This window comes from Crinia signifera, chromosome 9 (assembly GCF_055691185.1).
Source record: "Crinia signifera chromosome 9, ASM5569118v1, whole genome shotgun sequence".
In the NCBI taxonomy this organism is placed as follows: domain Eukaryota; kingdom Metazoa; phylum Chordata; class Amphibia; order Anura; family Myobatrachidae; genus Crinia; species Crinia signifera.
In genome coordinates, this window is record NC_139225.1 from 127,569,837 (window position 1) to 127,592,025 (window position 22,189).

The 22,189-nt window shown below is 46.5% G+C and overlaps 1 protein-coding gene across 3 annotated transcripts in view; it reads left to right on the forward strand.

Annotated features, from left to right (window-relative positions):
* Positions 1-22,189, forward strand: part of SPTBN4 (spectrin beta, non-erythrocytic 4) — a 135,181-nt gene that overhangs the window by 68,976 nt on the left and 44,016 nt on the right. For 2 of the 3 annotated variants that reach the window (XM_083159722.1, XM_083159723.1), the window contains exon 21: positions 19,056-19,202. In XM_083159722.1, the coding sequence (XP_083015848.1) occupies positions 19,056-19,202 (147 nt within the window). Of the gene's footprint in view, positions 1-16,328; positions 16,567-19,055; positions 19,203-22,189 lie in introns of those variants that run through there. The other variant, XM_083159724.1, reaches the window with a different exon arrangement.

Here is a 22,189-nt window from a genome sequence, read left to right on the forward strand (position 1 = left end):
CTGTAACAGAATGAGGCCCATTGTGGGGTGCTGTAACAGAATGAGGCCTATTGTGGGGCGCTGTAACAGAATGAGGTTTTTTGTGGGGCGCTGTAACAGAATGAGGCCCATTGTGGGGCGCTGTAACAGAATGAGGTCCATTATGGGGCGCTGTAACAGATTGAGGCCCATTGTGGTGCGCTGTAACAGAAGGAGGCCTATTGTGGGGCGCTGTAACAGAATGAGGCCTATTGTGAGGCACTGGAACAGAATGAGGCCCATTTTGAGGCACTGTATCAGAATGAGACCCATTGTGGGGTGCTGTATCAGAATGAGGCCCATTGTGGGGTGCTGTATCAGAATGAGGCCCATTGTGGGGTGCTGTAACAGAATGAGGCCTATTGTGGGGCGCTGTAACAGAATGAGGCCCATTGTGGGGTACTGTATCAGAATGAGGTTTTTTGTGGGGCGCTGTAACAGAATGAGGCCCATTGTGGGGTGCTGTAACAGAATGAGACCCATTGTGGGGAGCTGTAACAGAATGAGGCCTATTGTGGGGCGCTGTAACAGAATGAGGCCTATTGTGGGGTGCTGTAACAGAATGAGGCCTATTGTGGGGTGCTGTAACAGAATGAGGCCTATTGTGAGGCACTGTAACAGAATGAGGCCCATTTTGAGGCACTGTAACAGAATGAGACCCATTGTGGGGTGCTGTATCAGAATGAGGCCCATTGTGGGGTGCTGTAACAGAATGAGGCCTATTGTGGGGCGCTGTAACAGAATGAGGCCCATTGTGGGGCACTGTATCAGAATGAGGTTTTTTGTGGGGCGCTGTAACAGAATGAGGCCCATTGTGGGGCGCTGTAACAGAATGAGACCCATTGTGGAGCACTGTAACAGAATGAGGCTCATTGTGGAGCATTGTAATAGAATGAGGCACATTGTGTGGTACTGTTACAGAATGTGGCCCATTATGGGGCACTGTAACTGAATGAGGCCCAATGTGTGGCACTGTAATAGAATGAGGCCCAATGTGTGGCACTATAACAGAATGAGCCCCAATGTGTGGTACTGTAACAGAATGAGACCCAGTGTGTGGCACTGTAACAGAATGGGGCCCGATGTGGGACACTATAACAGAATGAGGCCCATTGTGGGTCATTGTAATAGAATACAGCCCGGTGAGGAGCACTATAACAGAATACGGCCCAGAGTGGGGTACTTTAACAGAATGAGGCCCAATGTGTAGCCCTATAACAGAATACAGCCCGGTGCGGAGCACTATAACAGAATATGACCCATGTGTGGCACTATGACAGAATGAGGCCCTATATGTGGCACTATCACAGAATCTGGCCCTTGTGGGGCACTATAACAGAATCTGGCCCATGTGGGGCACTATAGAAGAATCTGACCCATGTGGTGCACTATGACAGAATACGGCCCATCTGGCCCATGTGGGGCACTATAACAGAATCTGGCCCATGTGGGGCACTATAACAGAATCTGGCCCATGTGGGGCACTATAACAGAATATAGCCCATGTAGGGCACTATAGAAGAATCTGACCCATGTGGGGCACTATTACAGAATACAGCCCATGTGGGGCCCTATATGTGGGCACTATGACAGAATACGGCCCATGTGGGGCTCTATAACAGAATACAGCCTATGTGGGGCACTATAACAGAATACAGCCCATGTGGGGCACTATAACAGAATACAGCCCATGTGTGGCACTATAACAAAATACAGCCCAAATGGGGCACTATAGAAGAATCTGACCCATGTGGGGCACTATAACAGAATACGTCCACGTGGGGCACTATGACAGAATACAGCCCATGTGGGGCACAACTAATTACCCGGGCCCGGGCTTGCTGGAAGGGCCCAGCGGGGCTCTGGTCGGACCCCCCTCTTCCCCCTCCTGAGCAGCAGCACACACCTCTACAGCATGTGCTGTGCTGACAGCAGGCTCAGCATGAACTCATGCTGAGCCTGCTGTCAGCACAGCACATGTTGTAGGCGTGTGCTGCTGCTGAAGAGGGGGTGGGGGGGTAATAACACTCCCCCCTCAACTTTAGAGGGTCCCCCCCCCCTCTAAATACATTTTGGGGGCGTGGTCTAATTGAGAGAGGTAGTCACGCCTTCCACAATTAGGCCATGCCCCCAAAATTTTACCTGGGCCCAGCATACCTCTCGGCGGCCCTTATGATCTCACCCCGCAATGCGATATTGGGAGCCAACATAAGTCCCAGATTGAGATAGAGGAAAACCTGAGAACCAGCCAAGACCCCAAATATACAATTATATATGAGGAAACTAAAATATGAAATTCCTCTGTGAGGGTTCGATAGATCCCAAAATGTAGGATAATAGTCTCTTATATGGAAGTGCACCCCTGTGAGTATTAGATTTTAGTATGCATCATGTAAAATAATCATTACAATGTTAGTAGTGGTCACAGGACATAATAATACATTCTTTATCAAATGATACTCATCAGACCAGCGTGTAATATAACCAGGGTGATTTCCTATAGGGGAAAGAGTGCCCCATTTCCCCCATAAGGGTGAGAGAAAGTGACAGTACTTGTATCATTAATGTTTTCTGTCATTGATTGCACCTGCTTATAGCCTGAGTCTGACCAGGTTGGTTTTGCTTTTTAAATGATTGTCCCTTTAAAACACGGAGCAGACGTGCCAGGAACTGTGATTCCTCCTGGGAATCTTTGTCCTCTGCTGTCTCTATATTGCAGAAGTTGTTGGGTTGTTTTCCAGTGTCTCTTGCCAGACTTGTTCCTGTAGAAACGGTACTGCTTAAGCTGGCCATACACTGCTGCGATGTATGTTTCGATTAGTTTGGCCCCCCCGTGCGTTTACACGGGGGACCGATGTTTTTCTACTGCGTATGCACGTAATGGTTTATGCGCAAACGTAGAGTCCCTGGGCGAACGTACTCAGCGACATGCATAGCCGACATGCCATTTGTAAGGAGCGGAGCGGCCCAGGGGCATGTGGTGGCGGAGTATGGTGTCGCCAGTGGGAACACCCAGCGAAAACGCTGGGCCTTCCCATGGAAATGTACGCATGCCATTGTGTTCCAAATTCTCCTGTCAGAACCTATTTGTTTGGCAATTTTTAGTAACGTTTCCCAAAAATCGCATCCCATTAAATTTGCAAATTTTTATACTTTGTAATGGGAAAACAACTGGATGCGAATTGAAGTGTGACTAAAAATCGCCAGGTCAGACTGTGCGAATTTGCGTCAAAACATGCGATTTTTTTTCCCTGCAATTCGCATCCTATAAAATGTGCGATTTTCTGAAAAGTGCGATATTATTGCAAAAGTCACAATATCGCACACCATTAACCCCTTCCCGACATTTGACGTATATATACGTCATGGCCGGGAAGTACTTCCCGACACATGACGTATATATACGTCATGACTTCTAACTGTCACTGCGTCTAGAGACGCAGTGACAGAGGGACGATGTCTGCTGTCCCTGACAGCAGACATGTCCCTGCATGCCCAGGGGGGGCTGCGATGCAGCCCCCCCGTCGGCGATCGCTGTGATTGGCTGTTCAGTGTGAACAGCCAATTACAGCGTTTTCTGTGTCACCGGCGAATAACGTTCGCCGGTGACACGGGATCGGAGGTGATTGGTGCTGTAAAGTACAGCACCAATCACCGCGGGGTGTAAGGGTGACACTGGTGTCACCCCACCTCACCCCGCCCGCCCCCAAAGGCCGTGATTGGTCCGTCGGACCGACGGACCAATCACAGCCATGGAGGGGGGTTTAAACTAACGGGGACTACACTGCAGACGCCATTCCGGTCTGGAATAGCGTGCAGTGCGGTCACCGTGCCCAGCTGTCGCCATTTACTGACCAGAACCTTGCTCAATACTTACCTGATCACTGCTTGGGATCTTGCTTCATCTTGTGACATCCTGTGCTGTGTTGTGCTGTGTTGTGCTGCTGCAGTGTCATCGAGTTAGAGAGAGAGAGAGATAGAGAGAGAGAGATAGAGAGATAGAGAGGCCTAGTGACAGAGAGTGCTATATTTTGTGCTGCTGCAGTGTAATAGAGTTATAGATAGAGAGATAGAGAGAGAGATAGAGAGAGAGAGATAGAGAGATAGTGACAGATCGTGCTATATATTTTTTATATAACTGACTGCTGCCCCCCCTTTTGTGCTGATCAGTATAAATTAACTGATCAGCAACTTTCTGGGGGCGCAGTTTTTTTTTATATATATATATACCTGCCAGTGCTGCTGCTGCAGTGTTATAGAGTGATAGATAGTGAGAGATAGAGAGATAGAGAGATAGAGAGAGATAGTGACAGAGAGTGATAGAGACTGCTATATTTTGTGTCTGCTGCCCCCATTTTGTGCACCCCCAGCAACTTTTTGGGGGTGCAGGGGTTATTTTTCATATATATAACTGTCAGTGCTGCTGCTGCAGTGTCATAGAGTGATAGATAGTGAGAGATAGAGAGATAGAGAGAGATAGTGACAGAGAGTGATAGAGAGTGCTAAATTTTGTGTCTGCTGCCCCCGCCTTTTGTGCTGATCACTATATCTGAGGTGATCAGCAACTTTTTAGGGGTGCAGAGGTTTTTTTTTTATATATATATACCTGCCAGTTGCACCAAAGGTTGTGCACCTGCTGCCCCTCACTGGTAATCAGTGTCGCATCACTGATCACCTTTTTTTTTTTTTGTGTGTGCTGTGGGGTCTTTTTTTAATTTTTTTTTTACACACACTGTGATTTTGGGGGTGTCCTTTTTTTTGTATAAAGTATTTTTTTTTTTCTGCACTACATACACACTACACACTACATACCCCCCTGGTTGAAATAAAGTTTGTACCCCCCCCCCCCTACACTATACACGTGTTGAAACATTTCACTACCAGTAACACAAAAATAAAAATGGCATCCCAAATGGCATCCCAAATGTCATCCCAGTCATCCAGAAGAATGTATTCAGCAGAGGAGGCATATGCCATGCTTGCTTCTGACTCTGACACAGCCAGTGATGCAAGCGGGGAATTTGAAGGATTCGCCTTAAGCTCCTCTTCCTCCTCTGGTGATGAGGGACCCCCTCAAAGACGCCCCCGTAGAGCAGCTTAGACCCCCCCCCCCCAATAATTGATCTCGTATGGACCCCACCACCAGACAATTTTGAGCCCCAGGTTCCTGAGTTTTTGGCCATGCCAGGAATCCAATTTGATTCCACAGGTCTCAGAGAAATTGACTTTTTCAAATTATTTTTCTCTGATGATTTTATAAATTTAATGGTGGACCAAACTAATTTATATGCCCAGCAGTTTATTGCTCAAAACCCCACGTCATCATTTGCTAGGTGGACCCCTGTAGATGCAGTAGAGATGATGACGTTTTGGGGTCTGGTGTTTCATATGGGCATAGTAAAAAAGCCAGAAATTAGGCAATATTGGAGTACAGATGTTCTGTACAGCACCCCACTTTACCGTATGGCCATGACCCGGACTCGTTTTGAGTTAATCCTTAAATTTTTGCATTACAACGATAATGCACAGTGCCCACCCAGAGATGATCCCACCTTTGACCGGCTATTCAAAGTCAAGCCGGTCATTGATCATTTCAGTGCCAAATTTGAAGAGATGTACATCCCAGATAAATTCATTTGTATTGACGAGTCCCTTATACATTTTAAAGGAAGGGTTAAATTCCGCCAGTACCTTCCCAGTAAGAGGGCAAGGTATGGCATAAAAATGTATAAGCTGTGTGAAAGCACCTCAGGGTACACCCACAGGTTTAGGGTATATGAAGGGAAGGATTCAAGAATTGAACCGCCAGAATGCCCCCCCTCCCTCGTAGGTGTTAGTGGAAAAATTGTCTGGGATTTAGTGCACCCCTTCCTGGATAAAGGTTATCACCTCTATGTGGATAACTTTTACACCAGCATCCCCCTGTTTAAGGCCCTTGGTTCAAGAGGTACAGCAGCTTGCGGTACTGTGCGCAAGAACCAAAGAGGCCTCCCAAAAACGCACATTGCCCAAGTAATGAGAAGGGGTGAAAGCAGGGGAATATGCACCGAAAATATGTTGTTGGTCAAATATAAGGACAAGAGGGATGTCCTTATACTGACAACAATTCACGGAGACAGTACCACCTCCGTCCCTGTACGAGGTACCAGTACCCACACCTCAAAACCTAATTGTATCCTGGATTACAATAGGTACATGGGCGGAGTGGATCTTTCAGATCAGGTACTGAAGCCGTACAGTGCCCTGCGGAAAACAAAAATCTGGTACAAGAAGCTGGCCGTGTATATCATCCAGATGGCACTGTATAACGCTTACGTGCTATTCCGTTCTACCGGCCAGAGGGGGACATTTATGCACTTTCAAGAGGAAGTCATAAAGGGCCTAGTATTTGGGAACCAGCAGGCAGAGGGCCCCAGTACTTCTAGTACTGGCCCCCGTATTGTACCAGGGCAGCATTTTCCGAACGAAATCCCCTCCACTGCAAGAAAGGGCAGGACACAAAAAAGGTGCAAAGTTTGCTATAAAAAGGGAATAAGAAAGGAAACTATTTTCCACTGTGAAACTTGCCCCGACAAACCCGGCCTATGTATAAAGGAGTGTTTTAAAATATACCACACATCTATGGATTATTAGGTTCATCATTTCACCGTGCTTCGGGGGTCTTGCTAATGCCACATAGCACCCACCAACATTCCACCAGAATCTGAGCTGCAAAATCCAAAAATCACTCCTTCCCTTCTGAGTCCTGCCATGCACCCAACTGGTATTTTTTGGTCACATATGAGGCATTGCCATACTCGGGAGAAATTGGGGCACAGATTTTGGGGTGCTTTTTCTCCTTCATACCTTATGAAAATGAAAAATTTTGAGCCAGAACTGCATTTTTGTGTAAAAAAATGTAATTTTTCATTTTCACTGCCCAGTTGTATCAAAATTGGTGAAACCCCTGGGGGTTTGAAATGTACACTATACCCCTAGATGAATTCCCTGAGGGGTGTAGTTTGCAAAATGGGGTCACTTGTGGGGGGGTTCCACTGTATTGGTGCTTTGGGGGTCTTGCTAATGCGACATAGCACCCACCATCATTCCACCAGAATTTGTGCTGCAAAATCCAAATATCACTCCTTCCCTTCTGAGTCCTGCCACTTTTTGGTCACACATGAGGCATTGCCGTACTCGGGAGAAATTGGGGCACATTTTCGGGTGCTTTGTCTCCTTCATTCCTTCTGAAAATGAAAAATTTTGAGCCAGAACTGCATTTTTGTGTAAAAAAATGTAATTTTTCATTTTCACTGCCCACTTGTATCAAAATTGGTGAAACCCCTGGGGGTTTGAAATGTACACTATACCCCTAGATCAATTCCCTGAGGGGTGTAGTTTGCAAAATGGGGTGACTTGTGGGGGGGTTCCACTGTATTGGTGCAACATAGCACCCACCATTCACTCCACCAAAATCTGTGCTGCAAAATCCAAAAATCACTCCTTCCCTTCTGAGTCCTGCCATGCACCCAACTGGTATTTTTTGGTCACATGTGAGGCATTGCCGTACTCGGGAGAAATTGGGGCACAGATTTTGGGGTGCTTTTTCTCCTTCATACCTTCTGAAAATGAAAAATTTTGAGCCAGAACGGCATTTTTGTGTAAAAAAATTTAATTTTTCATTTTCACTGCCCACTTGTATCAAAATTGGTGAAACCCCTGGGGGTTTGAATGTACACTATACCCCTAGATGAATTCCCTGAGGGGTGTAGTTTGCAAAATGGGGTCACTTGTGGGGGGGTTCCACTGTATTGGTGCTTGGGGGGTCTTGCTAATGCGACATAGCACCCACCAAAATTCCACCAGAATCTGAGCTGCAAAATCCAAAAATCACTCCTTCCCTTCTGAGTCCTGCCATGCACCCAACTGGTATTTTTTGGTCACATGTGAGGCATTGCCGTACTCGGGAGAAATTGGGGCACAGATTTTGGGGTGCTTTTTCTCCTTCATACCTTCTGAAAATGAAAAATTTTGAGCCAGAACTGCATTTTTGTGTAAAAAAATGTAATTTTTCATTTTCACTGCCCAGTTGTATCAAAATTGGTGAAACCCCTGGGGGTTTGAAATGTACACTATACCCCTAGATGAATTCCCTGAGGGGTGTAGTTTGCAAAATGGGGTCACTTGTGGGGGGGTTCCACTGTATTGGTGCTTGGGGGGTCTTGCTAATGCGACATAGCACCCACCAAAATTCCACCAGAATCTGAGCTGCAAAATCCAAAAATCACTCCTTCCCTTCTGAGTCCTGCCATGCACCCAACTGGTATTTTTTGGTCACATGTGAGGCATTGCCGTACTCGTGAGAAATTGGGGCACATATTTTGGGGTGCTTTTTCTCCTTCATACCTTCTGAAAATGAAAAATGTTGAGCCAGAACTGCATTTTTGTGTAAAAAAATGTAATTTTTCATTTTCACTGCCCACTTGTATCAAAATTGGTGAAACCCCTGGGGGTTTGAAATGTACACTATACCCCTAGATGAATTCCCTGAGGGGTGTACTTTGCAAAATGGGGTGACTTGTGGGGGGGTTCCACTGTATTGGTGCAACATAGCACCCACCATTCATTCCACCAAAATCTGTGCTGCAAAATCCAAAAATCACTCCTTCCCTTCTGAGTCCTGCCATGCACCCAACTGGTATTTTTTGGTCACATGTGAGGCATTGCCGTACTCGGGAGAAATTGGGGCACAGATTTTGGGGTGCTTTTTCTCCTTCATACCTTCTGAAAATGAAAAATTTTGAGCCAGAACTGCATTTTTGTGTAAAAAAATGTAATTTTTCATTTTCACTGCCCAGTTGTATCAAAATTGGTGAAACCCCTGGGGGTTTGAAATGTACACTATACCCCTAGATGAATTCCCTGAGGGGTGTAGTTTGCAAAATGGGGTCACTTGTGGGGGGGTTCCACTGTATTGGTGCTTGGGGGGTCTTGCTAATGCGACATAGCACCCACCAAAATTCCACCAGAATCTGAGCTGCAAAATCCAAAAATCACTCCTTCCCTTCTGAGTCCTGCCATGCACCCAACTGGTATTTTTTGGTCACATGTGAGGCATTGCCGTACTCGGGAGAAATTGGGGCACATATTTTGGGGTGCTTTTTCTCCTTCATACCTTCTGAAAATGAAAAATTTTGAGCCAGAACTTCATTTTTGTGTAAAAAAATGTAATTTTTCATTTTCACTGCCCACTTGTATCAAAATTGGTGAAACCCCTGGGGGTTTGAAATGTACACTATACCCCTAGATGAATTCCCTGAGGGGTGTACTTTGCAAAATGGGGTGACTTGTGGGGGGGTTCCACTGTATTGGTGCAACATAGCACCCACCATTCATTCCACCAAAATCTGTGCTGCAAAATCCAAAAATCACTCCTTCCCTTCTGAGTCCTGCCATGCACCCAACTGGTATTTTTTGGTCACATGTGAGGCATTGCCGTACTCGGGAGAAATTGGGGCACAGATTTTGGGGTGCTTTTTCTCCTTCATACCTTCTGAAAATGAAAAATTTTGAGCCAGAACTGCATTTTTGTGTAAAAAAATGTAATTTTTCATTTTCACTGCCCAGTTGTATCAAAATTGGTGAAACCCCTGGGGGTTTGAAATGTACACTATACCCCTAGATGAATTCCCTGAGGGGTGTAGTTTGCAAAATGGGGTCACTTGTGGGGGGGTTCCACTGTATTGGTGCTTGGGGGGTCTTGCTAATGCGACATAGCACCCACCAAAATTCCACCAGAATCTGAGCTGCAAAATCCAAAAATCACTCCTTCCCTTCTGAGTCCTGCCATGCACCCAAATGGTATTTTTTGGTCACATGTGAGGCATTGCCGTACTCGGGAGAAATTGGGGCACAGATTTTGGGGTGCTTTGTCTCCTTCATACCTTCTGAAAATGAAAAATTTTGAGCCAGAACTGCATTTTTGTGTAAAAAATGTAATTTTTCATTTTCACTGCCCAGTTGTACCACAATTGGTGAAACCCCTGGGGGTTTGAAATGTACACTATACCCCTAGATGAATTCCCTGAGGGGTGTAGTTTGCAAAATGGGGTCACTTGTGGGGGGGTTTCTAACTTTTAGCATCTTATGGTGCCTAGAAACCTACATGGTGCCTAAAAAATAATCTCATAAAAAGGCTGTGGTTTGGTCAACGTGCACACTAGGGCCACATATAGGATATTTATGAAAACAAAAGAATTGGGGGAATCAATTTTTAGTCACATTTCTCTAGTAAAATGTACTGTGTTCCTTAGAAAAATGTATTAAAATTGCAAATCTGCAAAAAAAATGAAATTTTGAAATTTCACCTACACTTTGTTTTAATTCCTGTGAAACACCTAAAGGGTTAACAAACTTCCAAAATGCTGTTTTGAATACTGTGAGGGGTGCAGTTTTTGAAATGGTATCATTTATGGGGGTGTCTCACATACAAGTCCCTCAAAGTCACATCAGAACTGAACTGGTCCTTAAAAAAATCAGTGTTTGAAATTTTCTTGAAAATTTGAGAATTTGCTATTTATATTGTAAGCCTCCTAGTGTCCAAAAAAATTAAAAGGAAGTTGAAATAATGATGTCAACATAAAGTAGACATATGGTCTAAGTTAGTTATTAACTACTAGGTGATTCATCGCGCCCTACGGGCGCTCTTCACACCGTCGTAAGGGGCTGCGCCCCCTTAATTTGTGAACGTTTGTATATGAGAAATATGGTTAGAATTGTATGAAAGATGCCCTGTATTGCAACTTAGGTGTCCGCGAATCGCGGGAGGGGGGGTCGCGGAGGGTGCCGCGAATTGCAGTAGGGGGGGTCGCGGTGGGTGCCGCGAATTGCAGGAGGAGGGGTTGTGGGGGGGTGGATGCTGCGAATCGCGGGAGGGGAGGGATTGCAGAGAATCGCGGGAGGGGGGTTATGGGGGCGGGGGTTGCGGCGAATCATGGTAGGGGGGGGGTCGCGGGGGGTGTGCCGTGAATCACGGGAGGGGGGGTCACGGGGTGGGGTGCCGAGAATCGCGGGGGGGTGTGTGTGCCGTGAATCGCGGGAGTGGGGGTTCAGGGGGGGTGTGACGCGAATCGCCACAAGAAAAAATCAACACAGAAAGGTCAACACATGTAAATGTTGACAAAGTGTGGCACTTCATTGGTGTCCATGTCGACACATGAGAATGAATATGAAAACATTCAAAAAATTTAAAAAAAAACTTCAAAAACTCATGTCAACCTTTTTCATTGTCAACCATAGCCATGTCAGTGTTTTCCATGTGCAATTTAATTCTGGAGCTGCCGCGAATTGCGGGAGGGGGGGTCGCGGGGGTGGGTGCCGCGAATCGCGGGAGGGGGGGTTACGGGGCGGGGGTTGCGGCGAATCATGGGAGGGGGGGTCGCGGGGGTGTGCCGTGAATCACGGGAGGGGGGGTCACGGGGTGGGGTGCCGAGAATCGCGGGGGAGGTGTGTGTGTGTGTGCCGTGAATCGCGGGAGTGGGGGTTGTGGGGGGGTGTGACGCAAATCGCCACAAGAAAAAATCAACACAGAAAGGTCAACACATGTAAATGTTGACATAAGTGTGGCACTTCATTGGTATCCATGTCGACACATGAGAATGAATATGAAAATATTCAAAAAATGAAAAAAAAAAACTTCAAAAACTCATGTCAACCTTTTTCATTGTCGACCATAGCCATGTCAGTGTTTTCCATGTGCAATTTAATTCTGGAGCTGCTGCGAATCACGGGGGGGTGCCGCGAATTGCGGGAGGGGGGGTCGCGGGGGTGGGTGCCGCGAATCGCGGGAGGGCGGGGTTCACAGGGGTTCCGGTGGGGGGTTGCCGCGAATTGCGGGAGGTGTGGGGTCACGGGGGTTGCCGCGAATCGCGGGAGGGGGGGTTGCGGGGGGTGTGACGCGAATCGCCACAAGAAAAAATCAACACAGAAAGGTCAACACATGTAAATGTTGACATAAGTGTGCCACTTCATTGGTGTCCATGTCGACACATGACAATGAATATGAAAAAATTAAAAAAATTAAAAATAAATCTTCAAAAACTCATGTCAACCTTTTTCATTGTCGACCATAGCCATGTCAGTGTTTTGCATGTGCCATTTAATCCTGGGGCTGCTGCGAATTGGGAGGGGGGTCGCAGGGGGGGTGCCGCCCCGAATTGCGGGAGGGGTCGTGGGGGTTTTTTTTTGCAGCGAATCGCGGGAGGGGGGGTCGCGGGGGGTGTTTTTGCTGCGAACCACGGTAGGGGGGGTCGCGGGGGAGCGGGGGTTTTTGCCGCGAATCGCGGGAGGGGGGGCGCGCGGGGGGGGGGAGGTTTTGACGCAAATCGCGGGAGGGGGGCGCTCACCTGGTGACTGTGGAGTAGCAGTGCTGGGCAACATGGGAAGTCAGTGGGTGTCTGGCACTGTCTGTGGGCTCACTGGGCTGGTTCTCTGTCACATACCTCCCAACATGACCCTCTCCAGGAGGGACACAATGCTCTGTTTCTAGACTTCCCCTTAATGTATGATTGCCATCACCTGTTTTAAACAGGTTAATTTCTCAGAAAGGTGTTCAGCACAGATGAAGGCAATCACACATTAAGAGGAAAGTCCAGGAACAGAGCGTTATAGACACAGACACCCACTTTGAGTGACAGATGTAGCCAAATATATAAGAGATTTTGAGTGGTATGATTATTTGTCTCACAAGCAGAAAATTTAACATTTTGCAAATTGCTAAATTTTCCATTTTTTTACGACATTTTGGTATTTTTCACAAAAAAACACAGACTGTATCGACCCAAATTTACCACTAATTTGAAGTACAATGTGTCACGAAAAAACAATCTCAAAATCACTGGGATAAGTAAAAGCAAAAAAAAGTTATCCCCACTTAAGTGAGACATGTCAGATTTGAAAAAAAGGGCTCTGTCAGGAACGCAAAAACTGGCTCTGTCAGGAAGGGGTTAAATCTCGCCCTGAGAGTACAAATGGCAGGTACAGATCTGGAAATGCTGACCTACTGTAGGATTAAGGTTGGGTTTGTGGTTCCATTGCAACATGCAGGGAAGCATCCTGTCAGTCTGATGACAGCAGCAAATCTGTTTTTTTTCTATTGCATTAATTATAGAGGTCACTAAATCGGAAATGTTTTGTATGCTCGTATTGATTGAGTCGTATTACATTAAGAACTGTTCAAGGACCCCATATTCTTCTACCCGGCATCTTTTGAAGTGAGAGGGACTTGAAAATGTACAGTTTTTGTGATGTGCCTGTTTAATCCATCAATAGTACATAGGATGATGGAGTTTGAGACTTTTCAAAAACAGCATTGTGTCTTATTGTATTTTGCACATGACCTGTATCCAGCAATCTTGTTAAGTTTATACTAACGAACCACCCGGGCTTCTCACGGAAACTGTCTTGCTTCACTAAAATCATCACCATCGGCTCCCTTTTGGCATGGATTAATGTTTCATACAACTAAAAATTCCTCAACAAATTCTCTATAGATATGGGAGAACCGCATCTAAATCTGTTCAGTGGTTCTTGAGATTAGCCCTACGCGGGGCTTTTTTTCTATACTATGGGGGTTATTCTGTTGACACACAGAAGCCACCGCCCCCCATTCTCAGGGCATATTCAGCCGCACGGTTGCGAAAAGATGTTTAGTATAAACATCCATTTGCAGCCTGTGGGGAAACACCCACATCATCCGATGGTTGCCGATGGTCGGCTAGTTGGCAATTATTTAACTTTTTTTCTAACGCACTTGTACTCGTACCATGAGCAGGATTCAGACCTGATCACTCATTTTCAAATTTGTAGAGGTTGTTACATCCTAGTCAGAGAGCTACATATTGATAGATATACAGAGATTACACTTGGACATTGATGGTCTAATTCAGAGATGTATGCGAACCTGATGTTTTCCCAATCTGCACATGTGCAGGACCTGTACTGCACATGTGTGTAATCCCGCAGCAGCTTCGCTTTAACGTTCATCTCTGAATTATGCCCAGAGTCAGACATAGGGCGGTATTCAATGTGAATACCTGCGAGGTGCAGCGAATCCTTTTTAGGATTCGCTGCACATTCGCCACGTTCCGGAGCCAGCGGGCTCCGGTATTCAACGTGTCAGGGGCTCGCTGCCCCTGACTGGCGAACATGAGCTCCTGCGGCGAATGCCGCAGGGAGCTTGAGGACGGTGGCAGGCAGGGAGATGGAAGTCTCTCTGCCTGGCCCAGAACGTTTGTGGGGGGCAGGTGGGCTCCCCGGGTGCCAGGCAGCACAGGCTGCCCCCCGGGGGTGCCAGCAGGGGAGTGTATATTCACTATACCTGATCGTAACGATCGGGTGCAGTGAATATATGAATATGTAATGAGCGGCTCGGCTCCGGCGCCCCCTGCTGGCTGCTGTGTAAAAAAAAATATATATATTTTTTTTAAATTAAATATATATTCATGTGCTTACAGCACATGAATAAAAGTAGCATGCCCCTCCTCAGAATAAAATTCCAGATTTTTTGACACCAAATGTAAAAAACAAAACACTTTATTTTAAAAGTTCACATTCCACTTCTCCATAAAAAGATAGCGATTCCTACTCGGTGAATCATGGCGAAAAAAACCTTCAAATGTATTCGCCATGTGGTCATTGAATAGGGTGATTCACCGTTTTTGTCAAAAATTCGCCAAACAGCACAAATTCGCCATAAAAACATGGCGAATCAGGCTCATTGAATACCGCCCATTGAGGAAGTTAGAGATGTTGAGATAGAAGGAACCATTTACCCAAAATTGAAGTATAGAATGGCCAGTTTATCAAGAGTAATTTGTTAGTACATGGGCTCTGATAAGAATCTGTCACAGTGATGAGCAAGGTGATAATGTTCCAGTAGTTAGCAAAAATGAAAGTTGACGCTGTTGCTTTACTGACGTGTTCGGACCTCGCCACGCAACTGTATATATACAATGTGGAAAAGCTAATGTGCATGGGTCCAGCCCTCCGGGGAGGGATCACAGAAATGGGCGTGTCCATGTGTCATGAGGAGGCCCCACACAATGTAATGCCCATTACATATTATGCCACATAAGTGCCACTTACCTAAATTCTCATTGCTTGGAGTTTCTTTCTCAATGCCAAGGGGGTTTCATGCTCATTGCCATGTGGGATTACATGCTTGTTGCTACGGGGGATTACATGCTTGTTGGCAAGGGGGTATCATGCTCGTTGCCACGGTGGAGGTAGACTCGCAGTGACAGCCGCCAGCCAGGCAGAATGGAAGCGATTGGCTCACGACCCAGCGTGAGATTTCTAATAGCTGCAGACCCACTCAGAAAACCGCCGGCCAGCCCGCCGCTATCTGCCTGGCTGTCACATCACTACCATTCTGCTGGGCCTGGAAACGCGGTGGCTTGCTGGCTGCTCCTGCGCCATCTTCTCCCGTGCCGCAGTTGTGCCACTGACTGCCTCAGCTCAATGCCTCCCCCATCCAGCATCTGGGGCGTGTGACCTCCTAGCCTTCCCCCAGTAGTTATGGCCCTGAAAGAAACATAAATACAGTTGAGTTAAAGCCCTCTCACACTACCAACATATCGCCACATTTCTCCGATCCCCCAGCAGCCTGGTTGGGGAACTGGGATAATTAAACATGTTAAAAAGTGTGGATCCACATTGCGATTTTTTATTTTGTACTGCATTCTGTATTTTTGTTGATATGCTGTATTCCTACAGTTCCATAAAAAAATGTTAAAAAAAAATTAAATAATTACCATTCATAAGTGTCCGTGGATCTGCTGTTCCGATTGAATCAGGGTAACAGGGTTTAGATGTACGGGGCCTTTTTGATATAGAGATAGATATAAAGAGACAACGAGCTCCAGTCACTTTTCAGGCAGTGGGGCAGATGTATTAAGCCTTAAAAAAAAAGGGGAGGGTGATAAAGAGTGATAAGCGTCCAGTCAATTTGCTCCTAACTCTAGTTTTAAAACACTGTCTATAACGTGACAGTTAGGAGCTAATTGGCTGGGCATTTATCACTCTTTATCACCCTCGTGGTCATCTCTTTTTAAGGCTTAATACATCTGCCTCTGTGTTTGGAAAAATGATATCTATAAGAAATAGACATAGTAAGGTACAGTATATATGAGTGAGGGTCAGACAGAGAGAGAGATTATATGCAACCATCAGGCAATTAAGTAAGAAATAGAGATTAAGTTGGAGAGACTGAAGCAGGCACTGGAGGATAGGAGAAGGGGTGGGGGGAGATGACGCATCAAATTCAGGAACCTCCCCCCTCCATCCATTCACTGCAGTGGGATCATTCTACCATCCCACCTTGACAGTGCATCAAGGGGGATCTGCTACGATGCCAGTGAACATGTGTCAGCATAGTAGGGGCTCCATGCTCGTTACCTGGTCCAGCTGAAGGGTCCGCGCTGAGGATAAGGCAGCCCACCCCTCACAGGAACAGCAGATCTCACTGCAGCAAACGGCATCACAGGACATTGTGCACTGACAGCAGCTTCAGTAGGCAACACAGCACCAGCTCTTGCAGTCTCTTGTTTATTCCTTTCCACGCGACTGCTTTCCCTGTGTACTGCTGTCTGTTCCTCTTACCTGGCTGTCTCTTCTCACCTACCTCTTTATTCATATCATCTCCTTTTCATTTCTTCTCTCTGTCAGTGGTCTGTCTCTTCCATACAGTCCTGATATCTCTCATCGGTCTGTCTCTACCATGCATGCTTGATCTCTCTGTCATCTGCTTGTTTCTTCCATGCTGATTTCTGTCACCTGTCTGTCTCTTCCATGCATGATCTCTTATGTCTGTCACCTGTCTGTCCCTTCCATGCTGACCTCTCACTCTCTCTCACCTGTCTGTCCCTTCCATGCTGACCTCTCACTCTCTCTCACCTGACTGTCCCTTCCATGCTGATCTATCTCTCACCTGTCTGTTTTCCATGCATTCCATGTCTTCATTCTTTAACCTTTTTTATAAAGCAGTTTATCATCTCTCATCTACTGTTTAGTGATTTTATCTCTGTCACCTATCTGGATCCTTATGCTGTCATGATCTCTCTCTCACCCATTTAAGTGTCTTATCCATCCCCAGTACCTCTGTCACCTGCTCGCTCAAACTCTTCCATCCCCAGTACCTCTGTCACCTGCTCGCTCACACTCTCGTCCATCCATAGTACCTCTGTCACCTGCTCACTCACACTCTCGTCCATCCATAGTACCTCTATCACCTGCTCGCTCACACTCATTCATCCCTAGTACCTCTGTCACCTGCTCGCTCACACTCTCGTCCATCCATAGTACCTCTGTCACCTGCTCACTCACACTCATTAATCCCTAGTACCTCTTTTCACCTGCTCACTCACACTCATTAATCCCTAGTACCTCTGTCACCTGCTCGCTCACACTCATTCATCCCTAGTACCTCTGTCACCTGCTCGCTCAAACTCTTCCATCTCTAGTACCTCTGTCACCTGCTCGTACAAACTCTTCCATCCCTAGTACCTCTGCCGCCTGCTCGCTCACACTCTCATCCATCCCTAGATCCACTGTCACCTGCTCGCTCACACTCTCATCCATCCCTAGATCCACTGTCACCTGCTTGCTCACACTCTCGTCCATCCCTAGTACCTCTGCCACCTGCTCGCTCACACTCTTCCATCCCTAGATCTACTGTCACCTGCTCGCTCACACTCTTCCATCTCTAGTACATCTGCCACCTGCTCGCTCACACTCATTTATCCCTAGTACCTCTGTCACCTGCTCGCTCACACTCTCATCCATCCCTAGTACCTCTGTCACCTGCTCGCTCACACTCTTGTCCATCCCTAGTACCTCTGTCACCTGCTCGCTCACACTCTTGTCCATCCCTAGTACCTCTGCCACCTGCTCGCTCACACTCTCATCCATCCCTAGTACCTCTGTCACCTGCTCGCTCACACTCTTGTCCATCCCTAGACCCTCTGCCACCTGCTCGCTCACACTCATTCATCTTTATTACCTCTGTCACCTGCTTGCTCACACTCTCATCCATCCCTAGATCCACTGTCACCTCGCTCACACTCTTCCATCCCTAGTACCTCTGTCACTTGCTCGCTCACAATCTCATCCATCCATAGTACCAATGTAATTTGCTCGCTCACACTCTCATCCATCCCTAGTACCTCTGCCACCTGCTCGCTCGCACTCATTCATCCCTATTACCTCTGTCACCTGCTCGCTCACACTCATCCATCCCTAGTACCTGTGTCACCTGCTCGCTCACACTCGCACCCATCCCTAGATCCAATGCCACCTGCTCGCTCACACTGCTCGCTCCCACTGTAATTTGCTCGCTTACACTTTCATCCATCCCTAGCTCTGTACCTCTGTCACGTGCTCACTCACTCTCTGGTCCATCCCTAGTACCTCTGTCACCTGTTTGCTCACACGCTCATCCATCCATAGTACCACTGTCATTTGCTCACTCACACTCTCATCCATCCCTAGATCTCTGTCACCTGCTCGCTCACACTCTCATCAATCTCTAAACCCTTTTTCACCCGCTCGCACTCTCATCCATCCCTAGACACTTTGCCACCTTGTTCTCTCACCTGTCTGACCCTCTCACCCATTCTTCTCATCTCTTTGTATCTTGCTCATTTGTGGTGTCCTCTCTTTTTCCCTTATTTTCTAACTCCATTCCTCCACCTCTCACATCTCTCTCATTTCATTCTGTCCGTCTCCCTCCCTAAATGCTGTTTGTCTTGTGTGCCCATTACCTCTCCCAGTCCCTGTGATATATTTACCTGTCCAGTACATCACTATCTTTCTATCTCCTTCTCCTCCCCCCTCCCCATTACACAGTATATAATGGCACCAAGGGAGAACAGATCACTGCTTCTATTCTCCTCTCCTACATGCACTCACCCAAAGTAATTCTACAGAGGCATGTTCCGGAGGCATGTTCTATCCTCAAAAATGGGCCCCTGTGCTCTCACCGTCATCTCTGTCCCCCACAGCTGGATGCCTGGATCTGTGAGAAAACACTGATGGCTCGGGATAACTCACGAGACGGGTCTCAGAAACTCCACAAGAAATGGCTAAAGCATCAGGCGTTTACGGCTGAACTCTCTCAGAACAAGGGCTGGCTGGACAAAATCGAAAAGGTAAGCCGCTGGCTCCCAGATTTAAACTTTAAAGTGAGAACTAGTGTTCTAGAACACATTGCTGTACACTTAGGGCCACATTTAGAGTTGCACAGAAGTGAACTTGCACTTTGTAACTTTGCCTTTTTTGCACTGTCCATACGCAACAACTTGTAGTTTACGGCCACTGTAAGAGGTATATCAAATGTACGTGTGGTGCAATTTTAACTATGCCCCTTTAGGATGTACTCCATCTGCCCCATGAAATGCGTCCAATTTCTTTAAACATACATGTTTAGATACCCATTATGGAATGTGTAATTTTGATTGTCCATAAGCCAAGTAACTTTACAGGCTTATAATGATGATTGGCATGTATCTATTATGTTTTATGTGGTACATCTTCTAAAATGCCATAAAATCCACATGAAAATGCAAGTGTGCAGATCTTTACTCATACAGAACTTGGGGCCTTATTCTGGTTGGTGCGGCCGGATCCGAATATGCGGCCAGGACCAAGCGTCCTAAACCCCGCCTTTCGTACGGATCGCTCACTGCGTCCGAATGCGGTAAGCAGCTGACCGCATGGAGCACGAGTGGATTTCTCAGGTATACACCTCCTCCATCTCTGGGAACCTCCCCCATCATTCGATGGTCGCAGACCATCGAATGCAGGCCCGAGTGGTCAGGCAGCACCCGCGTGCTCAGACCACTCGGGCATTTCTCCGTACAAAAGCAGGGATCTGGGCGGGCAGCTGACATCCGGCAATGTCATATGTCCGCCCCCTACACGTGCGTCACGGCCGCATTACCATACGTACGCCCAGCGTTTTCATGGGAACGCCCATGAAACGCGGGGTGTACACATATGGTAATGAGTCCAAACAGCCCTTCACGCCCCTCTCCTCCCCCTGTTCGTAGTGTAAACAATTCATGCGGAATTTGGACATATGTCCCTTTCGCACATGCGCAGATATGCCTCTGCACATGCGCAAACACAAAACATCGGCGGAACGAACGCACGCGGACATATCCGCACCAACCAGAATAAGGCCCTTGGTGTGCAACTCTGAAGTGAGGCCCTTTTACAGTTTAATTTGACTTTGAATGAAATGTTGGCGATACCAAATTCATACATCAGAATTATATAATAGCATTAATATAATGTTGGTACTAGGTGTTATGTGCATTTGGACTTATATGTTTCTATGATACACCATAAAATAAATAAATAACATATATGTACTAATACAGAATTTATTTAGAAAGCAAAATTTACCTCATCACATATCAGAGTTGTTTTGCCCGAAAGTGGTAAATTCAGGAACATTTGGCACCATTTTCCATAACTGTGAATGCTTATTTAAACTCATTAGATTGTATTTCTTGTTTGTGTTAGCATGGTAGCAGTTTATACGGTACTTATGTATTATCTGGGCTGCCGATTTTTTGATTGTATGCCTTAACTTAAGGCATACAATCAGTGCGATGCGATATCGCATCGCATGCGACCATATCACATGCAATGCGATGCGATGACCCGATTTTTCCATAGGATTCAATGTTAAAATGGACTGAGTCCATTTTAACATGGAATTCAATGGGAAAAAGGGGTCCTTTTCATACCCCTACTATCCAAGTGGGCATGGAGTTGGATATAAACCTGTGGCGAGCGTAGCGAGCCACCGAGCCCGAAGCGTGGCGAGCGAAGCGAGCCCCGCGAGGGGGCGGTATTCTGTGTCCCCTCACAGAATACCGTCCCCTCGCGGGGCTCGCTTCACTCGACACGCTTCGGGCTCGGTGGCTCGCTACGCTCGCCACAGGTTTATATCCAACTCCATGCCCACTTGGATAGTAGGGGTATGAAAAGGACCCCTTTTCCCATTGAATTCCATGTTAAAATGGACTCAGTCCATTTTAACATTGAATCCTATGGAAAAATCGGGTCCATCGCATCGCATGCGATATGGTCGTATGCGATGCGATGGACCTGATTTCAAAATCGGCAGCCCAGATACTACATAAGTACCGTTTATACTCATGTTAAATTGTGCCTGTTACTGTCATCCAGTGTAGGCAGGCATTTAATTGGCTGAGCCAATGTTTATGACATCACTGAGACACTTGGGCAGCCATTTTGTACTGTGAACCACTATCCATGAGATTTGAACCAATCAGTTCTCTAGGAATCCATCATAACCGCGAGGTACATCATCATCTTGGGGGGGGGGGGGCGGGCTGGGGGCAAGTGGTATTCAACAAGACGCTGCCTATTGGTACACTACAAACTGGGGTCATTGTGAAGTGGTTGACTGTGTTCATGAAATGGCTGCCTTTGCATGTGTAGATGATGACCATTATTCTAATAATTTTCATAAGGTAATATGTGCATGGCAATAGCTATATGTTTTACTGCATAACAATAAAGTGAATGTGATTCTATTTATAAATAAAATGTGGGACACACAGTTCTTCAAAGGTCAAAATGTATTTATATCCAACCCGTTTTCTGTCAGAAACGTTAGTTCTAGGGTCCTACATCATTTGTATTACCGCCTGCTTATGTAACCTGATATCCATTCCCTGTATTTGGAGGCAGAGCTGCAATGTAGATTTGGTGACATTCGCAGTAGTTATTTGCATAACTCCCACGATACCTGTCCTAAATCCGGCAACATCCTATAACTTTAGCATTTTATGCTGTTGTGTATATGTACGGCTGTGCACCAATGGCAATATGCTGTGTTGTTGTGTTTATGTAAAGATGGACCCACACACAAGTTGCCTCCCAGCTGTATAGCGGCGAGCCTGTGTTGGCACTGCGTGCTGTTCTGCCAGGATGTTTCCGTAGATGCGGCACAATTTAAATTGCGTTCGTAGTTGTGGCACCTGCTTTGCCCATCGTGAGTGGAAGGGGTCATGTTTTGCTAGAGCGATCGGTATTCGTTCCATTTAAAGGATTAAAACTTGGTATTTAGCTCTTCAGTAGGATGAGAAAAATGCCAGTG